The sequence below is a fragment of the Tinamus guttatus genome, unplaced genomic scaffold, assembly GCF_059628265.1.
Source record: "Tinamus guttatus ecotype Peru unplaced genomic scaffold, ASM5962826v1 Tinamus_guttatus_pri_ptg000033l, whole genome shotgun sequence".
NCBI classification, from domain to species: Eukaryota; Metazoa; Chordata; class Aves; order Tinamiformes; family Tinamidae; genus Tinamus; species Tinamus guttatus.
The window spans coordinates 5678374-5705093 of record NW_028288567.1 but is presented as its reverse complement, the minus strand read 5'-3'; the positions used below and the strand labels follow the sequence as shown (position 1 = coordinate 5705093).

The following is a 26720-nucleotide window of genomic DNA, read 5'->3' as shown; positions in this document are numbered from 1 at the left end:
TCCCAGAGACGCCCAAGAGTTTTGTGGGGAGGCTGATTTGGCATTAAATAGATGAAATTTATTTAGTATAGAAAAGTAGCTACTATCACAAGACCAATGCTTTCTTAATATTAAATTTCTAATCTAATTATCTCTCCTCTCCCACCCAAATGAACAAATACCCTTTCAAATAGATTTTCTTCACATCAAAGATAGAGAAGCAGCAGAAACTCCACAAAATCCAGTACATGTACTGGGCCACTGAGTACCCATATAAAACCCAAGGAGAAGGAAGTTGTGAAAGTGATGGACTACATTTGAAGATGACAACAAAAAAGGCTGCTGAAAACAGCCTAAAATGTCTACCTCATTGAAATGTCTACACACCAAAAAGGCAAGCAGTAGTAAGAACACAGGTTGAGACAGAGAATTAATTGTAATACAGAAAATGAAAGAAAACAGTAAGATACTTGCAATCCTGGAGTGCTACTTGCTACTATATCATGCTGAAAGACCTAAAAGTAAAAATAATAAAACATTTCAAATAAGCACAAAGCAAAAAGCAGCCGAGGTGACACTGCTTCACTACACAAGGCTAAGAGTGATTTATGAGCTGAGGAGAATGTCAGCAGTTACACTCTTTTCTACTGAGAAAATGAGATCTTAAATGCAATAGAATGAACAAATACCATTAATAAAGAAAAAGCATCTTCTGGGGCAAGGCATTTGACAAACAACTTGAATGACTGTTAAAGTCCTTCATTTCAGAAGATTTTCACGCTCATTTTTGGAGATGTGAAAGAAAAAAAGAAGATGCAAATCAATGCCATCTATTTTTTTTTTGAATGGAAAACATGTGACCTCAAAATGTTCAACAAATTGAAATCTAAAGGAAGTTACTAGAAAGCTGTCCAGATATACGATTCTATTGGTTGTTACTGTTAAACAGAAAACAGAAAAGGAATATCTGATATGAGGGAACCAGGTTACTTAAAGAACCGCCTATAGAACTCTGGATTGATAAGTGTATTACTAAAAAAAAAGGCATTAAAACAGATGTTTACATATCTGTAAAAAGTTTAAGTTTTCTTATCCTCTGACACTCACCCTCCCTTCTCTTTAAGGTTTCTTCTGTGACGTACCCCAAATCCTCTACACTAAAAAAAAAAAAAAAAAAAATTGCTTTCTGTCACTTTTGTTTTTAAATCCAGAAAGCTTTAAATACTGCCCTTGGGAAATTCATAATGATTTGCTTTTGTATTTACTTATGTCTTTTAAAAATAATACTATGATAAGGTATAAGTTCAAAGTTACCAGTCTTTAATAAACACCACCACGAAACAAACTACATACTGTCCAAAAGATTTCTGCTACAGTTTTATAGGTTTCCTTCCAGAAGAAATACTGAACACATTACCCACTGACCACAAAGCCATTGCTCAACACCAACATCCTTCCAGTAACATCAGTTTCCAGAAAAAGTGTGTATAAATGTACACACACAAAATAGGAATAAAAATTATTTGGTTTGGCATTTTAATAACATATTAATAAATGTATACAATGGTAAACATTAAAAAAATTCCTCAGTCAATACTTAAAGGAAATTACAGTTTTAAATAAGAGCTTTTAAAGTTCTGTTTCACACCTAGGTACATTCCTTTAAGGCAGGTTTATTAATATCAAAGTATTATTTACATATACATTATCATCTAACTCTAAGAATCATACATGAGCTCCTTTGTTGAGGCTGCATCATGTCTTGAAAAAAAAATTAATAATACATGCTGGGAATGCTACCAAATCCCCGGCAGACTAAGCTTTATCAGAAAGTACATGAAGGTTATATACTGTCTGTTATCACGACATTTGTTATCTTAAACTAACAGTGACAGACCTGGCAATTCCTGCTGCAAACTGCTGTGCAGTTTTATTGTATGCTGCCCAACAGCTGCCGTGTTATTCCCCTGGGAGTTTGCTTCAAAAAAGAAGTGTCTTCAAAATCAATTTTACATTGTTTTATAAAAGATTAAATGCTTTCCATAGGTTTTGTACAGTTCGAATGTGGAACTGAGTTCCATGGGGAACCTCCTCAATGCTCCTCTGCTCTGGAACTGCTTTGCAGAAGAAAGTGCAGGGAGAAGCAGCCATCTCCTAAATGCAAATGTGTCCTTGTGCTAACTTAGTCAATACAAGTCAAAACCCAGCATTGGCCTCTGTGCTGACATGGATAAACTGGCTCGAAGCAACAGCCAAGACCCCAGCACACACATCCGACTGGTGCCCAGCTCAGACCTAGCAGGGGGTTAAGGATGATTTCTACTGCCCCTCTCTCAAACTCTTGTTTACTCTCTCATATGAAGAAATCTTACCTAGCTTTTTTATGAGAAGATTTCACTTCCAACGCACATTGCCAGCTTTGTAGTAAAAATATCATTTGTATCTGAACCCTGGCAGTGATCACAGAGATGTTTTAAGAAGGTACAATATGTAAAAAGCAAATGTAGCAGATTGTGCCAGGGAATTCAGGACAACTTAAAGAATTCCGAGAGGAGCTAAAGGAATGAAAAGCTAGGAGGTGCCCACATTGAGAAAAATGACACAGAGGCAAAGGGTGAGCACCGAAGTGCATCCAGCAGCATTCCTCAGAACATCATGAGACCAAATGCCACACCACAGTCCCAGGACTGCTGTTCTCACGTACCTTCCCAGGGTCTGTAGGCACCTGAGTACCTACGCGCATACGACTGCGCAGAGTCCGTGAATACAAACAGCATTTGGCACTCAAGTTTAAACCTCTTTTTCAGGTTTAAGTTCAGGACACGCATGCTCTTCTAAAAATCATAACACAAGTTAAGAGTTTGGAAGTCAATGATTTCAAAGAAAGCTAAGAAAATCCAGCAACAGCTAGACCCTGAAGTCTGAAAGTATCAACATTTAGAAACAGAAATAATTTCCTAGTATTTAGGATATTTCAATTTCTCTTTCGTAATAGCTGTCTTTTTAATTAGGGCCAATGGCATTATGGATTTCACATGTCTACTAAGTTACGTAAAGGCAACCTTTTATTCAGTCTTTATGGCTACGTTTATATTGCAGTATAGGAATGGCACAAAAATGGACCTTGACGCCAGATTCTTATTGCTTGTAATACTTTTCTCTTAGAGCATATCAGGCCTATGTCTGGCTCATTTGGTCTGTGGGAAAAAGTCACCTATGCCCTGAGCTTTAACCTCATTCAGGAACACCTGGATTACCTGCAGTCTATGCAGACCCTGGCACACTGCACCTGCTCTAGCCACTGCCATGCATCTCACCTGCCCTCGGGTGACATCCTGTAGCTGTCAACAGTCCGTAATGCCCTGAATCCACCTCCGAAAGGACATGGTATCAGTTACCACCTGGGAAATTAATTCATTATTTGGCATCAGGCCTGATAGCCCGGTATGAGGCTGCTTACAAGAACATTATGGCTGAGTAGCGCTGGGTTTCAGGAGTGCTCTGGGCTTCTGACCACTCACAGGATTGCTCGGCTACGCGTTGGTACCCTGCAAAGTTCAGGCTGCTTCCTCTGAAATCAGTACGAACCTAACACTGAGAATAAGGGGCGCAGAAATAGATACTGGCATGAGGAAAATAAAAGCTTAAATTCTCCATATAAAAAAAAGCAAAGGTTGAACAAAAGTTTATAGTGTTAAAAAAATGTGACTTACAGCTCGTAACATTTTCTATCAGTAAAAAAAACATTCAGAATGAAGTCGCCTTAAGGAAAAAATAAAATAAACACACACAAACACACAGACTCTCTAAAGCTGACTGAACTTTCCTCTTTTTCCTCCCTTTTTGAAAAAACTTCAATTCAATCAAAATGAGTTGCCAGGAATTCTTTTACATCTGTTGAACTGCATTCTCCAGTGAAAGATGATTCTGTTCCAGCTTGCGACTTTATACATCTTAAAACCTGCAAGCCTCAAAAACCAAGTTATTATTAAGTTAAAGAAGTCGTAGCAGCCCTATCACACTGTCAAAGCAGCAGTGTGATTAAATTGACAAGTAGTCTGTAACCCTAGTCCTACAAGTATTTATTGTCGTGTTTACTTACGAAAGTGGAGATAGTTGTAGGTTAGAGTTATGTATGTGCTGGTTTGGAAGATGGGACACTAGGAGGTTACACTGTTAATTTTAAACAGAAATACAAATGTGCTTATTGATTTGTAATAAAATAGTATTGTGGTAGTTAATACAATTTTGGATCTGCTTTAAAGTTCATGTATGCTTCCTATGAGCTCTCTGCAAACGCTTTCAAGACAACAAATGTATACAAGCATTAAAAGTACCAATAACATTTGTTGACTCTAATGTAAAACATTAACAAACAGAATATATCTTGCTAATAAAAGATAACCTTAAGGGAATTGATTGTAAAATGCATATGATAATATTTACATTTCTTTTTGCCATCAAGAAATCTCCTAAGCCACAATCAGCTCATGTCAAAAGACAAATGATAATTAAAAAAAAAAAAAAAAGATTAGTTAACACACAAAGATCATAAGACAATCTTATCCTGGAAATGCCATTTGTTGAGAACAACCTTATATTAAAAAAAGTTATAGAAAAATCATACCTGACAATTTTCTGTCAAAAACATCTGAACATATATATGCAGAGTAACTTGGGAATGTGAAGAACACAAGTGACAAACATTAATTTCTATATAATGTGATATTCCACAACTCCCATTTTTGTTATTGATCTTTTTCACATATGTAAACAGGATTTTCTCTTGCAGTATGCAAAGAAAAAAAAAAAAGCATAAACTTATTTTTTAAGAGCAATTTCATGCGGATTATACTAACCAAATAAGGCAGAAGCGCCAGTTAAGCTGTGAGGTTTTTGTATCTGTATATACAGTCAACTTCAACAAAATACTACAGCATTCATTTCAGATTTACAGAACTAATTATAAACTGCTAGTTATGTTTTTTGGCTAATTATTAGCATATGCTTAAGCAAATCAGTGGCTGCTTTCATAAACAGAAGAAGAAAGTTTTTCTGTTTTGTTTTTGTTTTGCCTTTTTCGTGGAGCAATTCTTGAGACCTTAAAATTCATGGTCCTTAGGGAGATGAGAACTGTCCTTTATTCAGTAGATCTTAACAGTGCAATGTGCAATAACTCCTAAGACCATCTAACAGTTTTCGGCAGTAGACTCCAGTAGAGCTCCTTGATTCAAGGAAGGTAGGTAGGTAGGTAGGTTTGCCTGCTCTAGTCATGAAGAATTGTAAAAAAAAAAAAAAAAAAAAATCCCTTAATTTTTATTAATGATTCCTACAGTCGCTGTCTTGTTACTTCAGAAATAAAGGCTTCATATTGAGATACTGAAGGACACTTTTCTCTCTGTGTTCAGTTGAAAGGTAGAAAAAGAAGAGAGAACATAAGAAAAGCTTAAAAGCAGAGAAGTTTAAAATACAGAGTTAAGTAACTAACAGAACTAACAGCACTAGCAGCATACACCAAAGATATTTTAATGAAGGAAGGACAGAATACTAAAGATGAGCTTTTTATAGGCACTTTCCTTATAGCATAGAAGAGTTTATAAAACTAAATCTGTTTTGTTAAACTCTTCTTTTAGATTTAACTGTCACTAAGATCTGCTTCAATATTACTTCAAAATCTGATTTTATTGAACTTTCCTCTTAAAGAGAAATTCGAAAAACAAAATGGCATTATTACAGGCAAAATACAAAACGGGATGACGTTCCCTGCCTGCATAGGCAGAACACCTGAATAAAAAAAAAAAAAAAAAAAAAAAAAAAAAAAAACACACCCAACCTCTTCTGGCTTGACTAAAAAACAAGACAGAAGCCAGTTAAGCAAGCAGTATTTATATCTGGTTAATGCAATGTGCACTTTTCTTATATGCAGTGCTGTTAGTTTGGTGTAAATGAAATTAATCTCATTTACATTTTGGGCAGGAAACTCACCACTTGGCCCACACCTCATGTAGTGGGGAATAGAATTAGGAGCTTTGTTGCTCCCTAGACCTGCTTTTTGCATTTCTGCTTTCTGGTATAGCTTCCACATCTGCAGAGAAAAGTATTTCATGTTATTCATTGTATTTATCAGGACATAAAAAACCTTCACGCATTAACATACATTCTACCTATTAGTAGAGCAAAGAGATATACAAACATACCGTTTTTAGAGGAAAAGACAGTGAGGAGGGATGGAAGAAAACCAATGAAGTACCTGATCACCTATACTCACTAAAATTCATCTTAGCATTTAAAATAATCCAATATTATTTTCAAAGCTACAAGCAAATATAATCATTTATATATATATATATACATATATATATATAAATATATATACACTAGGTCTAGGGCCCATGTGAGAAGGAAAAAAAATATTAGATGTAACCTAGATTTGCTGAACCTAGGAGAGATGTTTAGTTATCCTTTTTTTCCCCTCATTTTTAACCTCCTACACATTTACAGAAATGTTCACATTCAATCCTGCAAAGCAGAAAGTTATCTTTGCATGCAACAGATTGAACATGCAAAATGCAGTACCTTAATTTACTGTTCACTTAAAGCAAAGCATCAAGCAAACCTTTCACTGCAAGCAAATAATTGAATCTATTGACAACAGAACCCCTTTCAGCTGGTGGGCTGTTGTTCAGTGTTTTATAATTACCATGCAAAATCTTATCATTTCCCAAGGCAGCAATGACCAAGGAAGGAGCAAGTGCACTGTGTTTTACATTTAGCCATTTGAATGGTCTAGGAGCAATAGTACAAACCAAAAGAGACATCCATGCTACATGTACTGTTGGAGTATAAATACCAAAAGGCACCGGAAAACTGTATATATTATATGAAAAAAAAGTGTTCTTAAACAAAAGTTGACAGTGATTTCTTTTTCAAAGACATAAAAAAAAAATTCCATCTTCCTCTGCTCCAGCAGAATTCAAGGAGCAAGAATAAGAGCACAAAAATTTAACAGTTAGTATGCCTGTAACTGAAATCTCATTAATTTATTACAGATTTGAACAGCAACCCAAAATGATAGTTTGAGATGGACAAGTGTAGTATCAAGTGAGAGCATATGATGTCCAAAAACACTAACCCTCAGTTATTTTGAAGCCCTTTCTATTTGTGAAATGGTTTTAATGTTGCCCGCAACACAAGCGATGTGAAAAGCAATAACATAACATAACTCTAAGTGCCCCACAGGCAGGGCCTGGAAAAAAACTGCTTTTGTTGCTTTGATAATAAGCTTTAACTTCACTCTACAGGGGTCACCTTTAGAATTTCTCTTGTGAGCTTGGCCGTGCTCACAAATACACCGAAGGGCTCAGTGGTAGTGGCAGTGCTGGATGGCTCATAGCAAAATCACTGGAGACAACACCGGTATTTTTTATGGATGTGACTGTCTGAGGACCTGAGCAACACAAAGCTTGCAAACAAAAAATAAGACCATACCTGAAAGTACACCTGATTTCTCCAGCACTATGAGCTGACCTAAGGAAAAGACTCTCTAGCTACAAACCTTGTCCTAACAAGGCACCTTACTAGAGGCCACAGGCTTGTAATCAACTCAAATAACGCAAATACTGGCAGCACACCATGAATTTGTAGCAAATATTGTCAAGGCTAATAGGATTTGGTCTGCAACTTCTCAGATAGCAACACCTCACATCTAATTTAAACACGTCCATGGGTTTATGGGTTAACAGAAAAGAAACTGAATGAGGTGACCTAAGACCAGAACACTGAAAACACTCAATGTATAAGAACAAATGCACGTGAAATTGAGAGCTGGATTATACTTCAGGGGTTGGACTTTTTTTTTCTTTTTTCTTCCAACTGGTGAAACATAATTTTAGAGAGAATACAGCAATGACAAACAGCACATTTTGATCAACATTAAGGGAAGGTGAGAAATGTATCAGCCCAATAAAAATGAGTGCTTGCAAGCATGGTAAAGGGAAGACAGTTTTACATTTTGAAACAGAGATTTTGCTCTCCAAAGAATCTCTTGAAAATAACCAAATTTCTCCACATTTTGTTAAGGATTCATCTGTGTGAAGCTTTACAGACTAACATACATCTGCTGCGCTTCCTTTGAGGAACTGTATCTGTGCAGCACTTCTACCAGTTCTTAATAAAGCACTGATGAATTAAAGTTCAATTCACACAGCAGTGGCGTAATTGCCACAAAATATTAGCCAAATAAATTAAATTGTAAAAATGAGTATGACTATTTACAGTTAAGTATTTTTTCTTTTAAATAAATGTTAATTAAGGATTTTTATACGCTTTTGACTTAAGATAATTGTAAATAAATATTTCCTGTAGCTAAAGAAGTGCTGATGTCTAAACTCACCTACAGTCATAGCTTAAGTCTTTCAACTTTTAAATGCCTGTTTATATTTATGATTGAGGAGTTCCAAGCAATTGCAGAGATGGTGGCATTTGAAGTAATTGCTTTTCAACACTTCTGTTTAGGTGGTCATCTGGGATTTAATGACTCACTCAAGCATTCTTATACTGCATGACTTAATGACTTAAAATGACTAAATTTTGAAAGCAAAATTTAATTATTTTACTTCAGTTGCACTAACACTTAATAGAGCTTTACTGCTATATTGTTACACATCTTGTTTCTATTACATTAGAATTACTTCTGCTGTGAAGAAAAAATGAATTTCCATCATAATTAATGACAGTTTTTATTATCATACAGTGTATGGAGTCTCAAAACTATCATGCCACTTCAGTCCTAATAAAGCAGCACGCTTGACCATATTTGTACATCAGACATGGGAAGACAAAGCGTATGAATGGGAAAAGGTGGAAAGGGCTGCTTTTCACTACAAGTACTGCATTTGCCTGCTTTATTACCTCTTCAGAAGAACTACTGTTTATGTTTAGGATTATAAGCAATATTTGCCTGTTCTAATAAACAGGAACAGTAATTCATATTTATTGCGCAAGCTGGAGGCACTGGATTATTGGGCTACATCTCATTCCTTGTGCAAAGTAACACATGAGGGATGGCATAAATGAAAAGGCTATAACACCGAAATCTCTCTAAATGCTTCTTTTCATTAGTGTCACATATTTGAAGAAGGAAAATAAATCTATTTTTACACCAAACAGATAATCAGTGTGTTACTGATGCATCTGAAAAGAAGAGCACAACTGAGAAGTACTGCCTTGGTATGAAATTTACATAGTTCACTGTGCCATTTTTTGGCAATGCAGCATGCGATTGGCTTAACATGCATTCAATAATGTACACAAAAAAACAAAGTATTTGTAATGAATGACAAATAAAAATACAGCTTGTATTATAAAGACTTTTAAAGGCATGCAAAATATATACAGTGCAATTAATATCTCATGCAAACTTTGGTGAAGTTACAATTTTACATTCAAACACATGCTGCAGTACACAACTGAGCTCTATATCACTAAACGTAGAAAAACTACAAACCACAGATCTAACAAGAAATGACATCTTCATTTTAGGGGAGCACTCTCTAAACCCAGTGGTCACTGAGAACAAAGCTATATGTCATATATAATAATATATGCTTAATACATTTTCCTTATCATACACAACCATACTCATACCATACAGTTTTTTTATCTTCAGAAACCAGTAGTGGGGATTCAGCCTCACTAGTGTTTACACAGCTGATAGAAGCAAATTCACTAGTTGGAGATGACTGTAGGTCATTGTGAACAGATATCTGATTAGCAGAAGGCTGCTCTTCATTTTTTGAGACAGCTTTAAATGCTGACAGAGTTGCCTGATCTATTGTTTTTGATGTAGATCTTTGAGGCAATCCACTTATATTACTGACTAACTCAGTGTTAAAGGATAAAAATGGCTGAGCCACTTGGGTCACAGTAAATGAGCCTTTGCTCTCATAACCAGATATACCAACTTTATCACGAAACACATTCGTGCCTCGGTAAGTTTTTTCAAGATAAGATCTTTCCATCCTTGAAGTCTTAGGCAGGTCAGATTTACAGCCTAAATTACCTGGTTTAGGTGTGTGAACTGTATCATTTTGTGGGACACAATCTACTCTGTAAGCCACACAGTGAAAAAAATTAGAGGAATTAGAGGATAGCTCGTGTGCAGAGTACTCACTAGATGCTGATGAAACACTTCTGTCAGCAGTAGATGGTGCTGGATCAACTGACACAGGCTGCCTATTGTCCTTGGACAGAAAATCATGAATGCTGGTCCTTCGAGTAGTTCCTTCTGCTGTAGAAATCACGCTGCTCGCACGAGGTAAGGTAGCATAAGGGTTGCAATCTTTTGATTGCCGCTGCGATACCGTTGCTTGTATCTTTTCCTTAACTGACTTGACTTTCCCTTGGGTACCTGACGTAAATTTTATTGGAGAGCTGGTAAAATAGGTGTCTTCAGTTTTACGAAGGCTGGGCCTAACAAGTTGCTCTGGTTTAACAGATCGTCCATCCGAGAAATCAATTGTATTTTTGACACTTAATGACCTCACAATGCCACAGCTGGCTGATGGCTGTTTCCTCAGTTTTTCCTTGCCTGTCAACTCCGCAGACTCAGATAAGCTTTTCATTACTTCCTCTAAAAGATTCTCTTCACTTGTGGATTTTATCTGTCAAAAATATGAAACAACTTATAAATTTTTAGCTCGGAATTTTACTCAGAGTTTTCTGTACAGATTACTTACAAGTATTTTCTCAATGAAAACTAGGTATCTGAGTACAACTATATGAAATTCACGTAATGCTAAAGCCAACAATATGATCTTCAAAACTTTAAGTCCATCTTTTCATTTGCCCTCCCCATCACCAACTTCACTGAGCAATTTCACGTGGATTATTATTCTAACTTATATTGATAATGTAGAGCTAAAAAAGCTCAAATTCTCTATATATTCAAATTATAAAGTCAGGAATGGAAAGAAATACAAAACACACAGCCTTGATGCCCAGTGTCAAATTTTTCTTTTTGGAGAAGACTTCAGACTAGGGAAGACGCTTTGAGCAAGTTCACAGACTCAATGAGAGAGACTCACAGACTCTCAGTGAAAGAAAGAATTTAGTTAGCCCATTCGTTTTCAAAAGGTTCCAGAACAGTTTAGCAAGACTAGTAAACTACAGGAAATGCTCTGGTTCACTGAACGCTGAAATATATTTGAAATAACAGCTTCTACTCTTGAGTAGAGAACAAAATCCGCAAAGAAAAGTGAAAGAAGGACAGTGATCTGTATATCCAAATGTATTTCAGTAACTTATGAATTATTGTCAAATGAGTCTTCTTAATACAGCCCTACCAAAACGTTGGCTGCACCAATGTGAGGGGAAAAAAAAAAAAACTGTCTTTTTGAGCAAGCAGCTTCTTCTGTAAGAAGTGTTCTCAGAGGATTTGTTTATCATAAGACTGGGTAAATTCACTAGGCCTGAAAGTGAGCTTTTGAATTTTCTCTTCTCTTTGCAAAGCATGTGTGTGGAGGCCTAATGTGCAAAATCCCATCCTTTTTCAGCAGAGAATTTAAACCTACACAGATAAACTTACAACAGGTGAACCTGGACATTATAAGCTTTAATTCTTTGAGGAACGATACGGACTGTATTACTTTTGATGCTGAAAATCAAAAAATACGACCATAGCTACTTCTTAGACTTGAAATACAGCAATACCACAAGCAAAAATCTGGAAATCATCTGCAAGTCTCAAAGAAACTCCAAAGGAATTGTTTTCAACTATTTAACCTTATTCAAAAGTGAGAAACTCATCTTTTTTTTTGTATCTGTTGGTATGGATTAACCAAGGGCAAAATAATGGCTGATTATCTGAGTGACTTGTGAGATAATGACTGGATCTGTGCATCAGGAGACAGAAGTGGGAATCATTTACTTCAACTTTAGCAAATATTTCAACACTGTCTCCCACTACATCCTTGTATCCAAGTGGGACAATTACAGGGTGAACAGATGAAAAACCAGGTGGAAAGTCAGCTGCTTGGATGGACCGGCTGTGAGGGGGTAGCAGTCCATGGGTTGTACTCTGCCTGGAGGCAGTAACAAGCAGAGAAGTCTAAGGGTCTCTTTCTTAGAACCTGTCAAACAAACCTTCAAACAAAAAGAAATGTTCGAAACCTCTATCCATGACCCGCAGGAAGCAATGGAGTACCCTCTCACCAAGTTCACAGAACCAGGGGGAGAGCAGCCCACACACTCGAGAGCTGGGCTGCTACTCAGGGCATTTGCTCACTTCACTCCTCCAGCTTGAGGCAGGCGCGGGCTACCAGCTGCCCTCACCTACCACACTGGTTCTCACAGCGAAGCAGTATCAGAGGTATCGATACCTATGGAATTCCTTTTGCCTAAAGCTAAACGGAAAGATGTGACCGTCTTCTTTATGGGCACTCCTTAACGGGTTCAAAGTAGAAAGTAAAGCCCCCAAAGCTAAAGCTAAGCAATACCCCCAAAGCACATAGAGTACAGACTTAAGATTTTCTGCCTCAACTGTTTTAGTACAAATCTACTACTGTTGGACCACACAGCCTCTTAATGTAAACATAAGCATCTCCACAAAGTTTTAAAGCAAGTCTACTCACTTGAAATGCTCCATTAATTCTGGGCATGTATAGGGGTAATAGGTAGCTAAAAGCAAATCAACTATTTTTAAACTAACCTCACTCGAAGTACTTTTGTTGCTTTCTTCTAAAAACTGTTGTAGGGTAACTACTTCACTTCCCGGAGAACCAGTTTTCATCTGTTTTCCACGACTATCCAGGGTTTCAGGCATTATTTGCTGGAGCACAGGACTAGACCTGGTATAACCTTTCAAATACTGAATCGGGCTGCTGCTGCTGCTGGACCAAGCCTCGTGTTCATGGAGCAGACTGAATTCCCCACTGCTGTGACTCTGGGGCCTGCTTTGATTGTTAACTGCACCTGCTTTAGAGTAAACAGCATTAGGTATTTTGTAACATAAATACATGAAAGTTGTTAAACAATATCTTGCCCAAACAATAACCTTACCCAAAACTGGAACACTATCAGATTCAATTAACAACAATTTTATTTAAAATACCAAAGAATCCAAATGTCCTGTACGATTCAAACTAAATACAATATGAACACAGTTTCACCATCCTGGCTTTTTAAACATAACATGATAGCTTTAGAACAACGAGTATTCTTCATTTATAATTTGAGTTTTATCAACACAGTATTATATTCCAAGAGGCTGAAAACACATCTGTTCCTGTTCTTTGTAAAGTGTACGCTCTAGCATGTAATTTTTGAGTCTTAGGTTAAATAAAATACAAAAGATGGAACAGTAAGAAAATGTTTTCAACACAGTTCTTCAACAAAACCTATTCTGAAATGGTACCTCTCCAAGTTTGTGCTGTAACCTCTAATTTACTAGAGCTGTTATCTGAAGGAAGCACAAGACATTAAATGCAAAATAAAGCCTGCAACAGAAATCGTCCTTGATTCTCAGCAAGTGTGAACTGAGTAAAAATAAGAATAAGCAAGTATTTCCTACTTTGTATTGTTTCTAAGCACTGAAAATAAATTTGAATAAAAATGAGTGGCTTACAGCAGTAGTTTTTAATACTCTAAATAAACTGTGTAGAACATACCTCAAAGAATCTTTTATGGACAACAGTAAACAAATGTATAGAGAAAATAACTGAATAAATATCCTAAGTTTGCAATCATCTCAATTTCCAAATAAACAGATGCTACTTGAAAAGCTAAGACTACTAAATTATATTTTGAACCATTAGCATTCTACTCTTATGTATCTCCAGCTAATAGCAATTTTAAGAACTTACTGAATGGCTATCACAAGCAACATGAAAACATGCCACGTCTCATAATATATGAAATTTAGGGAATATTGCTAAATTGTGGAACATTATTAATTTTCCAAAAGCAGAATCAAAGGTCTACAGGATAGTATTATATATGCATTTTGTCTAGCCTGCATTGAACACTGTACATGTAGCAGTACACGTGCTACAAATAATGGGGTTATTTCTCCTCTTAAAGACAGTGACCTTAAGTTAAATTGCGGGGGCGGGGCTGAGAGGGGGGGCGCAGGGTGGGATTCATGATCTGTGATCTGTTACTTGGTTTAATTTGGTTTAAAATGGTTTTAAACTTATATAGGATTATCACTTTTTTTTTTTTTTTTTTTTTTTTTACTAAAAACAACAAGGTCTGTAATATTTGTATTTTAATTTGGGGAACAAAGGTCATAAAATATCTAAAAAAATGCAGTGGTGTTTTAAACTGCACAGATGATCATACAGAACATCTATTAGAAGTGAAGCACGTATGTAAATTCCCCTTCAGCATACCTTTGACTTCATGGAGTGAAGCATTGTTATTGCTATTGCTAGTGGATGTTCTGCCACTATCAAGGCTGGCAGGTCTGGAAGCTAAATGGAAAGAATTGGGAGACACCATGATGAACAGAAGTGTAGCAGGTGACACGGTACCTTTACATTCTGATCACAGAATGCTCTGAGGCAGGAATCATGCACTATTTCACAGGCTGATCATGCCCATTGCCAACAAAGTGGTGTTTCTTACAGATCAGAAAGCGAAGGGATTTCCAGGCAGTCCAAGAGGACACTTTAGAAAAGGGCACTACAGGAATAGTAAGGTACAAAGGAAAGGAAGAAAGAAATAGAGTGCATATTTAGAATTGAAACTGATCTGTTAGTGGGAAACCAGGGTTTTACAAATGGGAACACTGGCATGCAGGATGCTGCTCGTGATTAGGTCACTTACAACAGATTTGACAAGGAACCCTGCGTACTGTTGAAATGCCACGAACAGGAGGAGCAAGAGCATCTGCACAGTTCATGTCCTGTACTCCTAGCCAATACAAGGAAATAATGGTACTGTTATTTCTGAAATGTGTCTATATCTGACTAATTTTAAATATTTTTAGAAAAGAGTTAAAACTTCACTTTTAAGCAACCTGTTTTCACTTCAGTGCTTTGTTTCAAGAAACACATAATTATTCTGTAACAGAGTACATGATAAATTTAGATTTCACTGAAAAACATACTCAAATAAATCATGCCAGATTAGAATTTACTTTTAGTATTGAAATTATACTTTCTTTTGTTTTACTATTAATTCCAAATACATTTGAAAGGCAATATGTTTTGATACTGTTCAGATGCACTTCATAAATACATTCTAGGAGAGAGATTTAACATCCAACTGAAATAGTGAAAGAAGAAGAGAGAAATCTGAAGAAATGATCCCACACATTCAAGTGATAGGCAAATCACAGAAAACATGCTCACTTGTAACAGTGTCATTCTTTTTTTTTTTTCTCTCAAACTTCATTAACATTCACATAATGTACACTTAACTCATTTAGAAGTTCACATCTTACCATGAATTCTTGATCCTGTACTAGAATCATCACTAATACCTTGTGGACTTACATCTTCAAAGGATGTAGTATCTATACACAGTGACACAAGAAAATACGCAAAACAAAATTACTATAAAATAACTAGTAAAATATTTATCATCTATAAGATTTAATAAAAGTAATTGTCAAGCCAATCCATCCTATGTAACATGTTGGTAGGGAAAACCCTGAAATATTTTACAGGTACAGTTATTAAACCTATTCAAATCTACAATTTAGTTATTCACATTGCTTCCTGCTGAAAAAACTTAAAACACACATAAAATACAGAATATATATGAAATGGCTGTTACACATAATCACATCACGGTGCAGAAAGCTTCCACCTATACCTTTATTATTTAGCAACTGCTTGGATCTGAAGCCTGTAGAAGAGTTGACAGTTGCAAAGTTGATAGCTGTAGTAGAGAAGGCCATAGCTCCCAATTCTTTTCTCCTTTTACCCGTGGATATATCATCAGGACCCTCCAGATGCTCAGAACTACCTGTCCATTGTCCTCCTGCTAGGACCATGGATTGGACCAGGTCATTCATGGCTGGGATGCAAATGAAAGCAAATGATCAGCATGGTCAGTGTAGTTGCTTTTGTTCTTATTTTGCATTGTAGCATGTTTGACAGTTTTCTAAGCATTAAAGCATACTGCATACTGTAAGATACAAACACAAGTTCATCCATGTTATGACATGCAATCAGCTCAATGAATGGAAGTGCTGTAAGTCAGAGACTTCTTTCAGTTCAGTATGGTTCTTAGAACTGATTAGGTAAACTGCCATGCTTGTGCTGCAATGATATGCAATTTATATGTTAAAAGCCTTGATAGGCTGTTTTGCAATGATGAAATGGAATGAGTAAGGATAAAATGGGCAGAAGTGCTAATCCAATATAATGTCAACAATGATAAGGAACCCTGTGCAGTGCAGGTTACTGTATACAGTACAGGGATACTGTATTTTGCACAGTAATAAATAAAAGGATCTGAAAAACATGACATCTGATGATATTCACCTTTACTTCACGAAGTCCACCCCTCATAAGAAAACAAAAGACAATACAACATTTTCACAAGAACTGATGAATACTTGAAGAGTGACAGACCACCTTACAGCCTTGCACTACTTTTTCTACCCTTTCTTTAAACAAAAAATTGTTGTAATTGCTTAACAGATGGCTTATGAAATGTGTAATTTAAAGCTATTTATATTAGAGTGCACTGTAGATTTACATACACATAGGCACATGTGTATAGAAAATATGCACACAAATATATGCAATCAAATGCACTGAATATACATATGTATATGCATGCGTCTGCTGTGCATGTAAAGGTCGGCATGCACACATGTGCACATACATAGATTATTCAGTGCCAAGGTTAAAAAAGGGTGGGGGGAAAAAAGAAAAAGCTCCAGCTCCTTGTATTGTAGCAGGACTGGCACATTGCAGAATTGGTGGGAGGAAAAAAAAAGCGCGCAGTCCAGGGAAAGGTTAGTGAAAAATTAGTAATGGAAGCCAGTGTAGCCGTTTAAAAGAAGCTGAACTGTCATAAAGTCTTACACATGGAGCGACGGTAGAAGGCCTTCATTTTGTCTTTTTCCTTCGGTCTGTTCCTCAAAAAGGGCAGTCTTTTCAGTGCAACCACTTTTATGTCATAGCATGAGGAAAAACGGAAACAGGGAAATGAAAGAAAAAAGGGAGAAGAACAGATGGAAGTTAAATGTTGAAACTAAAGACAGAAATGAATGTCTGAGTTTAAGCTATGTATGCTATGCTAAATACTATAATTCTCATGCTTTTGTGTGACAATGGAAATATGAAAGCTACACTATAAAAACTTCAATATACTCAGAAATGCACCAAAACCGATGGTGAAGTGTGTAATACAGTTCAAAAATGTTAACTGCCAAGTTCCTGAAAAAAAACAACGCAACTTCTTTGCAGATTCTTACAGAAATTGATTTGAAATTGATTTTAGAAATTGATTTTGAAAAACTATAAAGCATCTTTACTGTAAAGAACATGAAGCAAAAAAAGCTTAAAAGCAAAGTATCTGTGAGTTAAGCAAAACAACTACTGCTATTTTTTGAGATTAGGTCAGTGAGTTTTGTAGTTTTTTCCCTTGAACCCCTGTAATCCTGAATCTGTAATAGGCAAACTAATCTTTTATGATTATTTATTGCATTAACAATTTCTACCACCTATCTTTTTATACTAAAATTATACAGATCTTATGTTCAAGCAACTGTGCTTATGACTTATGATTTTAATGTTTAATTTCTTTAATACGTTTCAAAGCTGTAATAAAAATATTTACTAGTTGGAATGGTATATACCAATTTAACTTAAGAATACTAAAGATTAAAACAAACAAACAAAAAACACCAAAAGAAAATCCAAATGAGGGTGTTGGAACATTTTGGATGGAAGCAGAGAAAAAAAACGTACATAATATCAGGAAATAGAGAGTTAAAATTACAAATAGTATTAAAAGGGGAGGGGTGGAAATCACGGATTAATCTTGTCCCTATATTCAACTATTCTGCATTAGTAACTGATTACTGGCAGACACCTTCATCTTGATGAAGCATCAGATAGATGTGTCAGCTGACTGCCAAGCATAAGGAGCTACATGCAAAAAAAAAAGGATGCAAGATTCAGCAATAAATGCATAATGAAATATTAAAATGTCCCTATTATGTAGTAGTGAAAGCAATGTATTCCACACTCTATTAGCCAAAGGCATGCAAACTCTACCTCTTCAGAGTCATTTCTGGAACAGCTGCTTTGCCTTGGTTTTCTGCTCAACCAATGGCTTATTATATAGCAGTTTATATATTCTACAGCCATGCATATAGGTGTGTGTGTGTGTATACATACACACATGTACACTTTTACAAGTGTACATCAACTACCCTGATACAAATTAATATTCCTGTCTACCACAGCATTCTGTGTTTGTGCATTAGGAAGTTCTTTGGAGTCCAGTATCTGAAGTCAAACTAGAGCCCTACTACACTGCACCCTACTACAAATACAGGGCAAAAAGACCATTTCTAATAAAGAAAAATCAGGAAACGTACAATGAAAGGCTACAATGGGCACAGCACAGTTCAGACATATTTGTAATTCTTTTTATAGAAAGTTTTACACTATTTTCATTTCCTTGCTGTCTCCCACAATTATTATTTTCAGTAGAATTCTTAAAAAATTTAAATCTTTGATGCTGACTTGTTATTCTAGAACTGGCTTCAGCTACTCTGCTTCACAGCTCATGCCTGCCGGGTAGCAGCACTTGTGTGAAGCACGATGGCATTTGTCCTGTGCAGGACATCTTTGTCCGCATCACCTCCAAAGCCTGGAGTGCGCACACCTGAGGCAGCTACCTCTGCTTCGGCGCTCCCTGCTTCCCGGAGAAGGGGGGAGAACCATCTCCTCCAATGTAACGCAGCTCTAAAGCGTCGCTCAGAGCACGGCAGGGAAACCAAAAGCAACTGCCAGGTCACAGTCCCAAGAGCCATAAGAAAAGGTAAAATTTTCCAAATTCGAAAACTCAAGTGTATCTAGATCAAGGAGCAACTGCAAGTACCTTGGTATGAATGGGCAGAAAAGAGAGTCACATGTGCTCTGTGTGTGTGTGTGTGTATAGATATATACACATACATTCACAGACACACACACAACAGAACATTTTAATCTTTCAATTGTTCACTGCATAATTAACAATATTTCTTTCTCTACCTATAGGTACTTAAAAATATTCTGCTTTTTGTAATGTTTTCTTCCAACTTAGTAAACACTGCTCCTCTAGTAGATCCTGAGAAATAAGCTGAAAATAAGACAAAAATAGATAACTAGCTAAAACAAAATGGAGAGGCACCTAGCCTTCCCATAAAGGAAATTGTCTGTCTAGCTGTATTTAACAGCATATAGCTTTGGATAGCTTCCAGACAAAGAAATACACAGAACAATATTAGACTAGCTTTCTATCTAGTTGCAATAAAGCAAGGAAGAAATTTTGTTCTATTTCTACTGCTATTTGTCATGAAACACGGTTCCACGGTTCACAGAAACAGAGTGGAACAGTTTTTTGTGAACTGTCAAATTATTTTATAGGCAAGATAATTGCTCTCTGAACTAAAAAGTCTATGTTAATTTTGTTAAAAAAATAACCAGAAAATGCATCAAGAATCATTTGGGTCATCTCCAGTTCTTGTTCATCAGCAAAGATCACCACCAAAGGGACTAATTTATGATCTTCAGCAGCTGCACCTAATGCAGTTCACTGTACCTAACACTTCTACAGCTGCAGGTGCTGATGTCCATGATATAAAGTGGCATCAAAATCTGTCCTTCAGTAGAAGGCATCCTACTTGAGAGACTGCATAATAATTTTTGGATGGGAAGAAACATCCTTCAAAAAACCCCAAACAAACAAACAAAACCACTGTAATGACTGAGCTGCAGAAAAAACTGAAAAAAAAACAGAAACATGAAATTCAGCCTAGTCAGCCATAGCTCTTTACATTGTAATGCCAACAGACTTTAAAAAAACACAGATAACAGGAGGCCCATTTTGGCCTCGAGCAATCAATTACTCAAAAGGACTCAACTTAGAATCAGTATGCTTCTGAGAATATGTTTGCTTTCTGGGCTAAGAATGGATCACAATTATTGCACATTCCTTCCACTGATCAGGAAATCCCATTTTGTAAAACTACTAGCCATTTGCCAGAAAGAAATCTTGGCAATTCTGTATGGCTTTATTAAAATCCCCAAATCTTTCTGTTAATGAACAGGAAAGAAAAAAGAAAAAAGACATCTTCTAAATGTACACAATGAACTCCTAATATATCTCTGTTACTTCCACTATGATGGAATTGGTTTTTCTCCACAGGAGAAAAAAGAAAAACAAAACTAGCTGTCCATCTTGTGTTTTCTACAAATCTCAAAACAGGACCCTCTCCTCAATGAAAAAAACAGCTGTACACAAGCCAGGCATCAGATTCACAGTACTCACCTGATCCAAACACTGCGCACAGATGTGAAAAGCAGGCGTGAAACTTTGCAGTCAGACAGAGGTGCACACACTCTCCACACTGCCTGCAGGATTTGGGACCAAACAAGGCCTCCAAGCACTCCAGGAATACAGCAATGGGCCGGTGACAAGGGCATCCCTACCCCTATCTGTGCACTGAGAAACCTGTTCTGTCAGAAGGAGGCAAATGACCTCAGATACTGTTTACCTCCCAGAAAGGCGGCACAAAAATCAAGTCACAAGAACCCCTGTCCAGCTAGGAGTACAGGTCTCTCCAACTTTTCCATGCAAAAGGATCTGCATTAAGAGGCAAGAGCGAGGAACGGAGGAAGGAAACTGGGCTTTCTCTTGCCTTCTGAAAGACACAATCTCTCTGTAACCACCTCCATCCACAGACACAGAAAATGAACAGCCTAGTGTGGCAGAGTTCTCTCTCCTTACGTACAATTCCCTTCGGCCACCATGAAAAGCCACAATATTCGAACCTCTGCATAGCTAGGAGGTAGCATGCACATCTTGAAATTTCTTTCAGCGAAAGCCACTACCACCAAGGCACTTTCTGGAGAAAAGAAAGGAGTCATATCTCAACATGTAGCATTTAGTCATCCTAAAGGCAGAAGACAACTGCAAAACGTGCATCATTACTGGTGCTTCTTTCCTGTAGATAGTCTCTGGTTAACTTTAGAGGCAAACTGTCTCATCAAAATTGTCAGCAGTGAATTTGCACCTAATCTATTGAAATCCTATCAAAAATTGTGGTTTCCATGGTGATATGTAAAGGAAGGTTAGAATCCAGAATCAGATCAGCTCTTTCGGCTTGCAGATACACACATGGGAACTAAAGGGAGCAGGAACAAGGCCCTTGGAGTAAAAAATAACAAGGGCTGAGTAACTTCAAATCTCTTCTGAGGATCAACCACTAAGGCCAAAAAGGAAGAGTAATGTATCATCCATTGCAATATGGTTCCTTTAGAAGAATCTCTGATCTATTCATCAGAGAATAAACATATATTTATATTTTGCCTCTCTATTTAGGGCAAAGTATCTACTTACTGATAGTATGTACTACTGATATGAAAAAGGAAAAGTCAGAGAAATTCAATCATAAGCCTTGATTTACTCCAGTAATTAGAAGCTGCTGTATGCAGCTAGCTTTAGAGTGCAGTTGCCCCAGGTTCCTTGCAAGGATATTTGAATCTGCACAATGTGAATTAGCCTAACTAAAACCCAAAGCTTCCTTGGAGATGCCTATCTCCACCTAATGAGCACCAAGTGAATGTATTCTGGCAGAGCTTCTAAACCAGACTTCAAGAAACATCTGAAGTTAGGCAGCGTAAAGCCCAACCAATCACACTACTTGGATTCCATGACTTAAGACTGCTTTATATATCTCTGACACATAGCGCAAGGTAATGAAAAAGAAGGCACTAAATAAAAACACAGCTTCACTACTAGAGTCATCCAACAGAGTATAACTGTAACTCTACCGAGAAAGTTAACGGTCTCTCAGCATTCTGATCTTGATGTACTTTGGCCATCAGAAACGATCAAAATTTCTCAGGAGTCACCTCTCCAAATACAGTGGGACGGATGAAGGCGACTAACAGCTCGTACTGAACCACCTTCACAGAGCTCCACGGAAAAGTGCCGTAACTTCTACTGGTGGGAACAACTCAGGGCCTGTGGTGCTTCCAGGCAGCTCCGGAGCAGAGCTCCCGAGTTTGCGGAAACTTATATTTAATTGATTTTAAAATGTATGTGCATAAATGTGATTGTCCGTAGATGGATGAATAATTTAGCTCAAGACAAGCACATTCACTTTCTCATTCAGCTTTCTTTTTTCTCCTAGCAAGATAGGGTTTTTTAATGTCCTAGAACATATTCCATTAACATGCTGTATACTAATGCTTTTGAACATGCAACCAACTCTCTTGGTGCATAATTAATAAACAGGATCATTACAACTTGATAATTTGACTGTAACACTACCTCCAAAATTACTAGAAATTTATTTTTTCATTATTCCTTGCAATAGATACACACATACACACTGCACTGAACCTGCCCTCTCCAAATGCAGGCATTCTAATAACACAGGGCTGCCAGACTCGTTCCATTTCAGTGGACCGTTTGGGTCATCCAAACCTCACCTCGGGACCGCTCAGTCCATCCCCGTCTTGATATCTTACTTTCTCCTTAGGATCAGTAACAATTCACTTTTTTTTTTTTTAAACAACTTATGTCTCTATGTAAAACTTCCTATTGCATTTTAAAATGTTGCCAAAAATCTTTATTGTAGATTTTGGGAGACACTGGACAAAAAATTTTCAGACAACAGATCTTTCTAGTACAACCACATCTTGGACAGGCACTTTCAAGCATAAGGGAAGGATTCATACTGGGACAAGAATAAGGAACCATACAGGACAAGTGCTGGCAGCTGACCTATCCAAAATTCTGGTTTTCTGTCCTAATAACACTGGCAAGTTCCTAAATTCCTCCCTTAAATTCTGCAAATATATCTTAAAATTTTTATTTTGAGCTACAGAAATGCTAAAAACTATTATCTGCCCAAACATTTATGGGGTCTGCATTCAGAATAAATAAGTTCCAGGTAATTTCTAAAGACTTTCAAATTATCTTCAAAAAAAATCTGAAACATTTAGGCTTTTTTAAGCACTCCTTGCTTTCTAATCACAATTAGAAAGACATTTCATTAACGAGTCCAGAAAAAAAAAGTTTTTTAGTACTCACTACTACTCTTTTTGGTCCCCAGCGTCTGGCCATCTTCAAGAGAGTTTGAGCCCACTGAGGAGCTGTCCTGACTGTCCTGGTGGGGCAGCTGGAGAAATCCTTCACTGGATTCTGAGCGGGTCGGGGTGAGGGTCAGAGACTTCAAACGCTCGCGGTTAACATCTTTCTTGGATTTTATCAGCTTCCTCATTTTCAGAGTAATCCAGTTGCCTCTTCTGTTACCAATAATACAGTGCAATATATTTACTGCATTTATAATTTACTACTTTTGTCTTCATTTTTCTTTAATTTGTATGCAAGAACACACACATGATTCTGTTCCCCTAAAGTTAAAGGGAATCTTTACTTTCAGCTGGAACAGAATAGGTAGTTCATGTTTTTAGTATGTGTTTATAACATATTCAGTAGTACCTTCTTGGGGGGGATGGCTCATAAAATTTATACTGATCCATGATCTTCTCCTCCAATTTCTCCTTCTGTCGTCTCAATTCATTTAGCTTATCACTGTAAACAGAAATGCACAGTTCAAAAATTTACACATGAAGTGAGAAGCATGTTCTTCTAGATATCTAAAAGTTGACCTTTTTATGAGGTATTTTTATATGACACTTTTCTTTCTTACTGAAAAATCAAGAGAGATACCAGTCTTACAACGAACAGTGATATATAATTGCAAAAGTTTTCAATGGCTGTTATTATATAATAGAGACAGCCTATATACATGTCTCATTAAAAATACAGTAACGTAATTGTTTAAGTGAACAGTTGTAAACTTAATCTGAGAGAGAAAAAAAATAAGTGTCTCAAAATAATAAATCTCAAAAAAACTAGGATCTTTTTCCCTTTTTTTTTTTTTTTTTCCCCCCCTCAACAGAATGAAGACAAACCTTTTTTCATTAGACATTTATATCATCAACCATGAATCCAGAGGTACTGATTCTTTATAACTAAAAATATATTGTTACTAGTTTTAACTATTTGCTTTTCATATACAATGTAACTTTAAAAGAAGAAAATTTTCGTAAGGAATTCATCATTCCTATATAAACAAAAGCTGTTTTTACATATATGTAAATTAGCTTAACAGCTCTAAACACTATAATTTTATTTTTAATACTCACATGTACTGTCTTTGTTCCACATGGAAGAGATCCTTGCTTTCCATATTTTGCTCAAGTAATGTTCTATTCTGAAGCATTAATGTCTGAATTTGGTCTAGTAAATGTCTGTTTTCCTCCTCCAGATTTCCCTTAAGCTGGCTTAGCAACTGTTAAAACACATGAAACATTGCATGCATATGTATGTGAGCACATCTGACACACAGACAATGAATGAGATTAAGAGAATTTGAGCAGATCTGAAAAGGATGTGGACAGTCAGCTCAGATGAAAAACTTAACTAAATTATGACTCAATTGATAAAAGCCTCTTTGACACTTTAAGTGCTTAATACTGTCTGCCTAACACATTGGTTTCAAATTTAAAATATGAAGTTAGGAATTTTACTTTATTTCATGCTTCCTGTATCATTATGCATCAGATAACAATGGCAATGGGGAAGGGGGAGCAGTTTCATTTCATTTTTGAGATGAGCTTTAAATTTTTGTATTTATAACGTTACTACTTAACTGAATTAGACTGTACTCATTCATAATTATGACTTTTCTAAAGCTCTTACCACGAAACTATTAGATAAAAGTTACAATCAATTGGAACAAAATCTTATATTCAGAAGAGATGATATTCTTAACCTCTGTTGACAGTAACTCTAAATGTGCAAAATGAAGATGTCGAGTAAATTCGTCTTCAAATCTGCTTCATTAAATCTAAAGCAACAGAGCAACTTTCCAACATTACATGATTTTATGAAATAATTCAGTAACATCAGTCAAAAATAGTATAATTCTCACATACCTCACACTGATTATTCAGTTTGGTAAATGTAATATCAAGTTGTTGGTATTGCTCTTTGAGTTTAGAAAATTCAGCTTCTAACCGTGTTTGTTCTAGTTTGGAATTGTTCAACAATGTTTTCAAATTCTTATGATCAGTTTGTAGAACTTCATTCTCTCTCAAGAGCTGAGTATATGTATGAGTAAGCCTGGAATGAAAAGATGCCATAAAAGAATACACGCATAAAAAAGAAAAGAAAAGAAGAAGAAGAAGAAAAAAAAAAAAAAAGTATTCATGACCCACATTTCCACTGAAAGATGACAATTGCACAGCTTTAGGCTACTAGTGCTGGATTGGATTTCCCATAGAGCACATAAAATCACTTCTTAGTATCACATGCTATAGGTAATGTCTTAAACCTAATTTTCCTAGGTCTGCATTTTGCTTTTTAAGTATATTAGTATTAGACATTTTGTGTTCTCAATGTTTTAAAAAATCAGATGGACAGAGCAACTAATTTTAAGATGTTCTTTTAAAAATCTTGAACAGCTAAGATATCTTGCCAACACAGACTAAGAAGTAAACGGCAATAATCCAAACTTTGCAACTATGGAGGCTCTGGATATAGACTCTTGTGCTCCACTGGCCCTTCATGGACCAACCACCTTCCTCTCTAGTGACAACACCCAGTTCCAACTAACACTCCTTACAGAGTTGCAGAGCTAAGAGATTTCATTTTGAACCTCTTCACCCTAAAATCAATTCTTATGCTTCTTCTATAGGGAGGGAGGGAGATAAGCTCAAAGTATCATGCTACATAATTATTCCCACTAGTTTCAGCTGGAGTACTCAAAAAGCAAGCTATATTTCAAGCGCAGGGGTCAAACAGGTCTTTACCTTCAACACTGCATTTCTATTCCTACTGGCATTAACCTTAGACATTAATCCTGCCCCTCTGCAATTTCATAAAGAGTAGCTTGCTCCCTCTAGAGCCCATACCCACTCTGCACAGAACTTGGCCTGGGATTCCTCTGAATGCCATGTGGAATTCAGTATTTAGTTTAGGATACTGTAATTGTCTTTTTTTTTTTTTTTTTCCTTTTGGCTTTTCCTGTTTCATAGAAACAGAGGGGTTTCTATAACGCATAGATCTTGCACATTCTGCGATGCTTCACCAGGCACTTAGGCATTGCATCCCCATGTTTATGTTTTGATACTGTGGATGAAGGAAGCCAAACCTTACACACTTTCATCTACATGACTTTACAGAATGACTCCAGTAATGATCTACTTCCAAAACTGCAGGTACCCATTACCTCAGAGGAAACTACAAGACTCTACTAGCACAAGTATCAGACTTCTGCCTTACCTGTCATTTTCATCACGAAGTCTTTTACACTCTGTTGCTACAGTTTCATGTTTTTCATTTTGCTGCAGCATCTTCTCCTGTTCTGCCTTAAGTACTTTCTCCAATTCTTCTACTTGCACTTTCTGTTTTAGCAATAGGTTGTACCTGTCAACAAATAGCTCATTTAAGTTGGCTTTTTTTTTGGGTGGGGCTGGGGGAAGGCAAACTAT

The 26720-nt window shown here is 36.6% G+C and overlaps 1 protein-coding gene across 13 annotated transcripts in view; it reads right to left on the bottom strand.

The window, feature by feature from the left end:
- Nucleotides 1–5156: 5156 nt before the first annotated feature.
- The window catches only part of CCDC88A (coiled-coil and HOOK domain protein 88A), a 77222-nt gene continuing 55658 nt past the window's right edge, over nucleotides 5157–26720 (bottom strand). Inside the window, exons 21-34 of one of the 13 annotated variants that reach the window (XM_010218187.2) lie at nucleotides 26512–26655; nucleotides 25164–25350; nucleotides 24372–24517; nucleotides 23662–23754; nucleotides 23251–23465; nucleotides 17019–17102; nucleotides 15796–15999; nucleotides 15422–15493; nucleotides 14803–14889; nucleotides 14367–14447; nucleotides 12686–12951; nucleotides 10151–10640; nucleotides 5965–6064; nucleotides 5157–5377 (exon numbers count right to left, since the gene is read on the bottom strand). In XM_010218187.2, coding sequence (XP_010216489.2) covers nucleotides 6000–6064; nucleotides 10151–10640; nucleotides 12686–12951; nucleotides 14367–14447; nucleotides 14803–14889; nucleotides 15422–15493; nucleotides 15796–15999; nucleotides 17019–17102; nucleotides 23251–23465; nucleotides 23662–23754; nucleotides 24372–24517; nucleotides 25164–25350; nucleotides 26512–26655 — 2134 coding nt within the window. In that variant the 3' untranslated portion in view covers nucleotides 5157–5377; nucleotides 5965–5999. Of the gene's footprint in view, nucleotides 5378–5964; nucleotides 6065–9141; nucleotides 10641–12685; nucleotides 12952–14366; nucleotides 14448–14507; nucleotides 14659–14802; nucleotides 14890–15421; nucleotides 15494–15795; nucleotides 16000–17018; nucleotides 17103–23250; nucleotides 23466–23661; nucleotides 23755–24371; nucleotides 24518–25163; nucleotides 25351–26511; nucleotides 26656–26720 lie in introns of those variants that run through there. The other 12 variants (XM_010218192.2, XM_088532405.1, XM_010218195.2 and 9 more) reach the window with 12 other exon arrangements.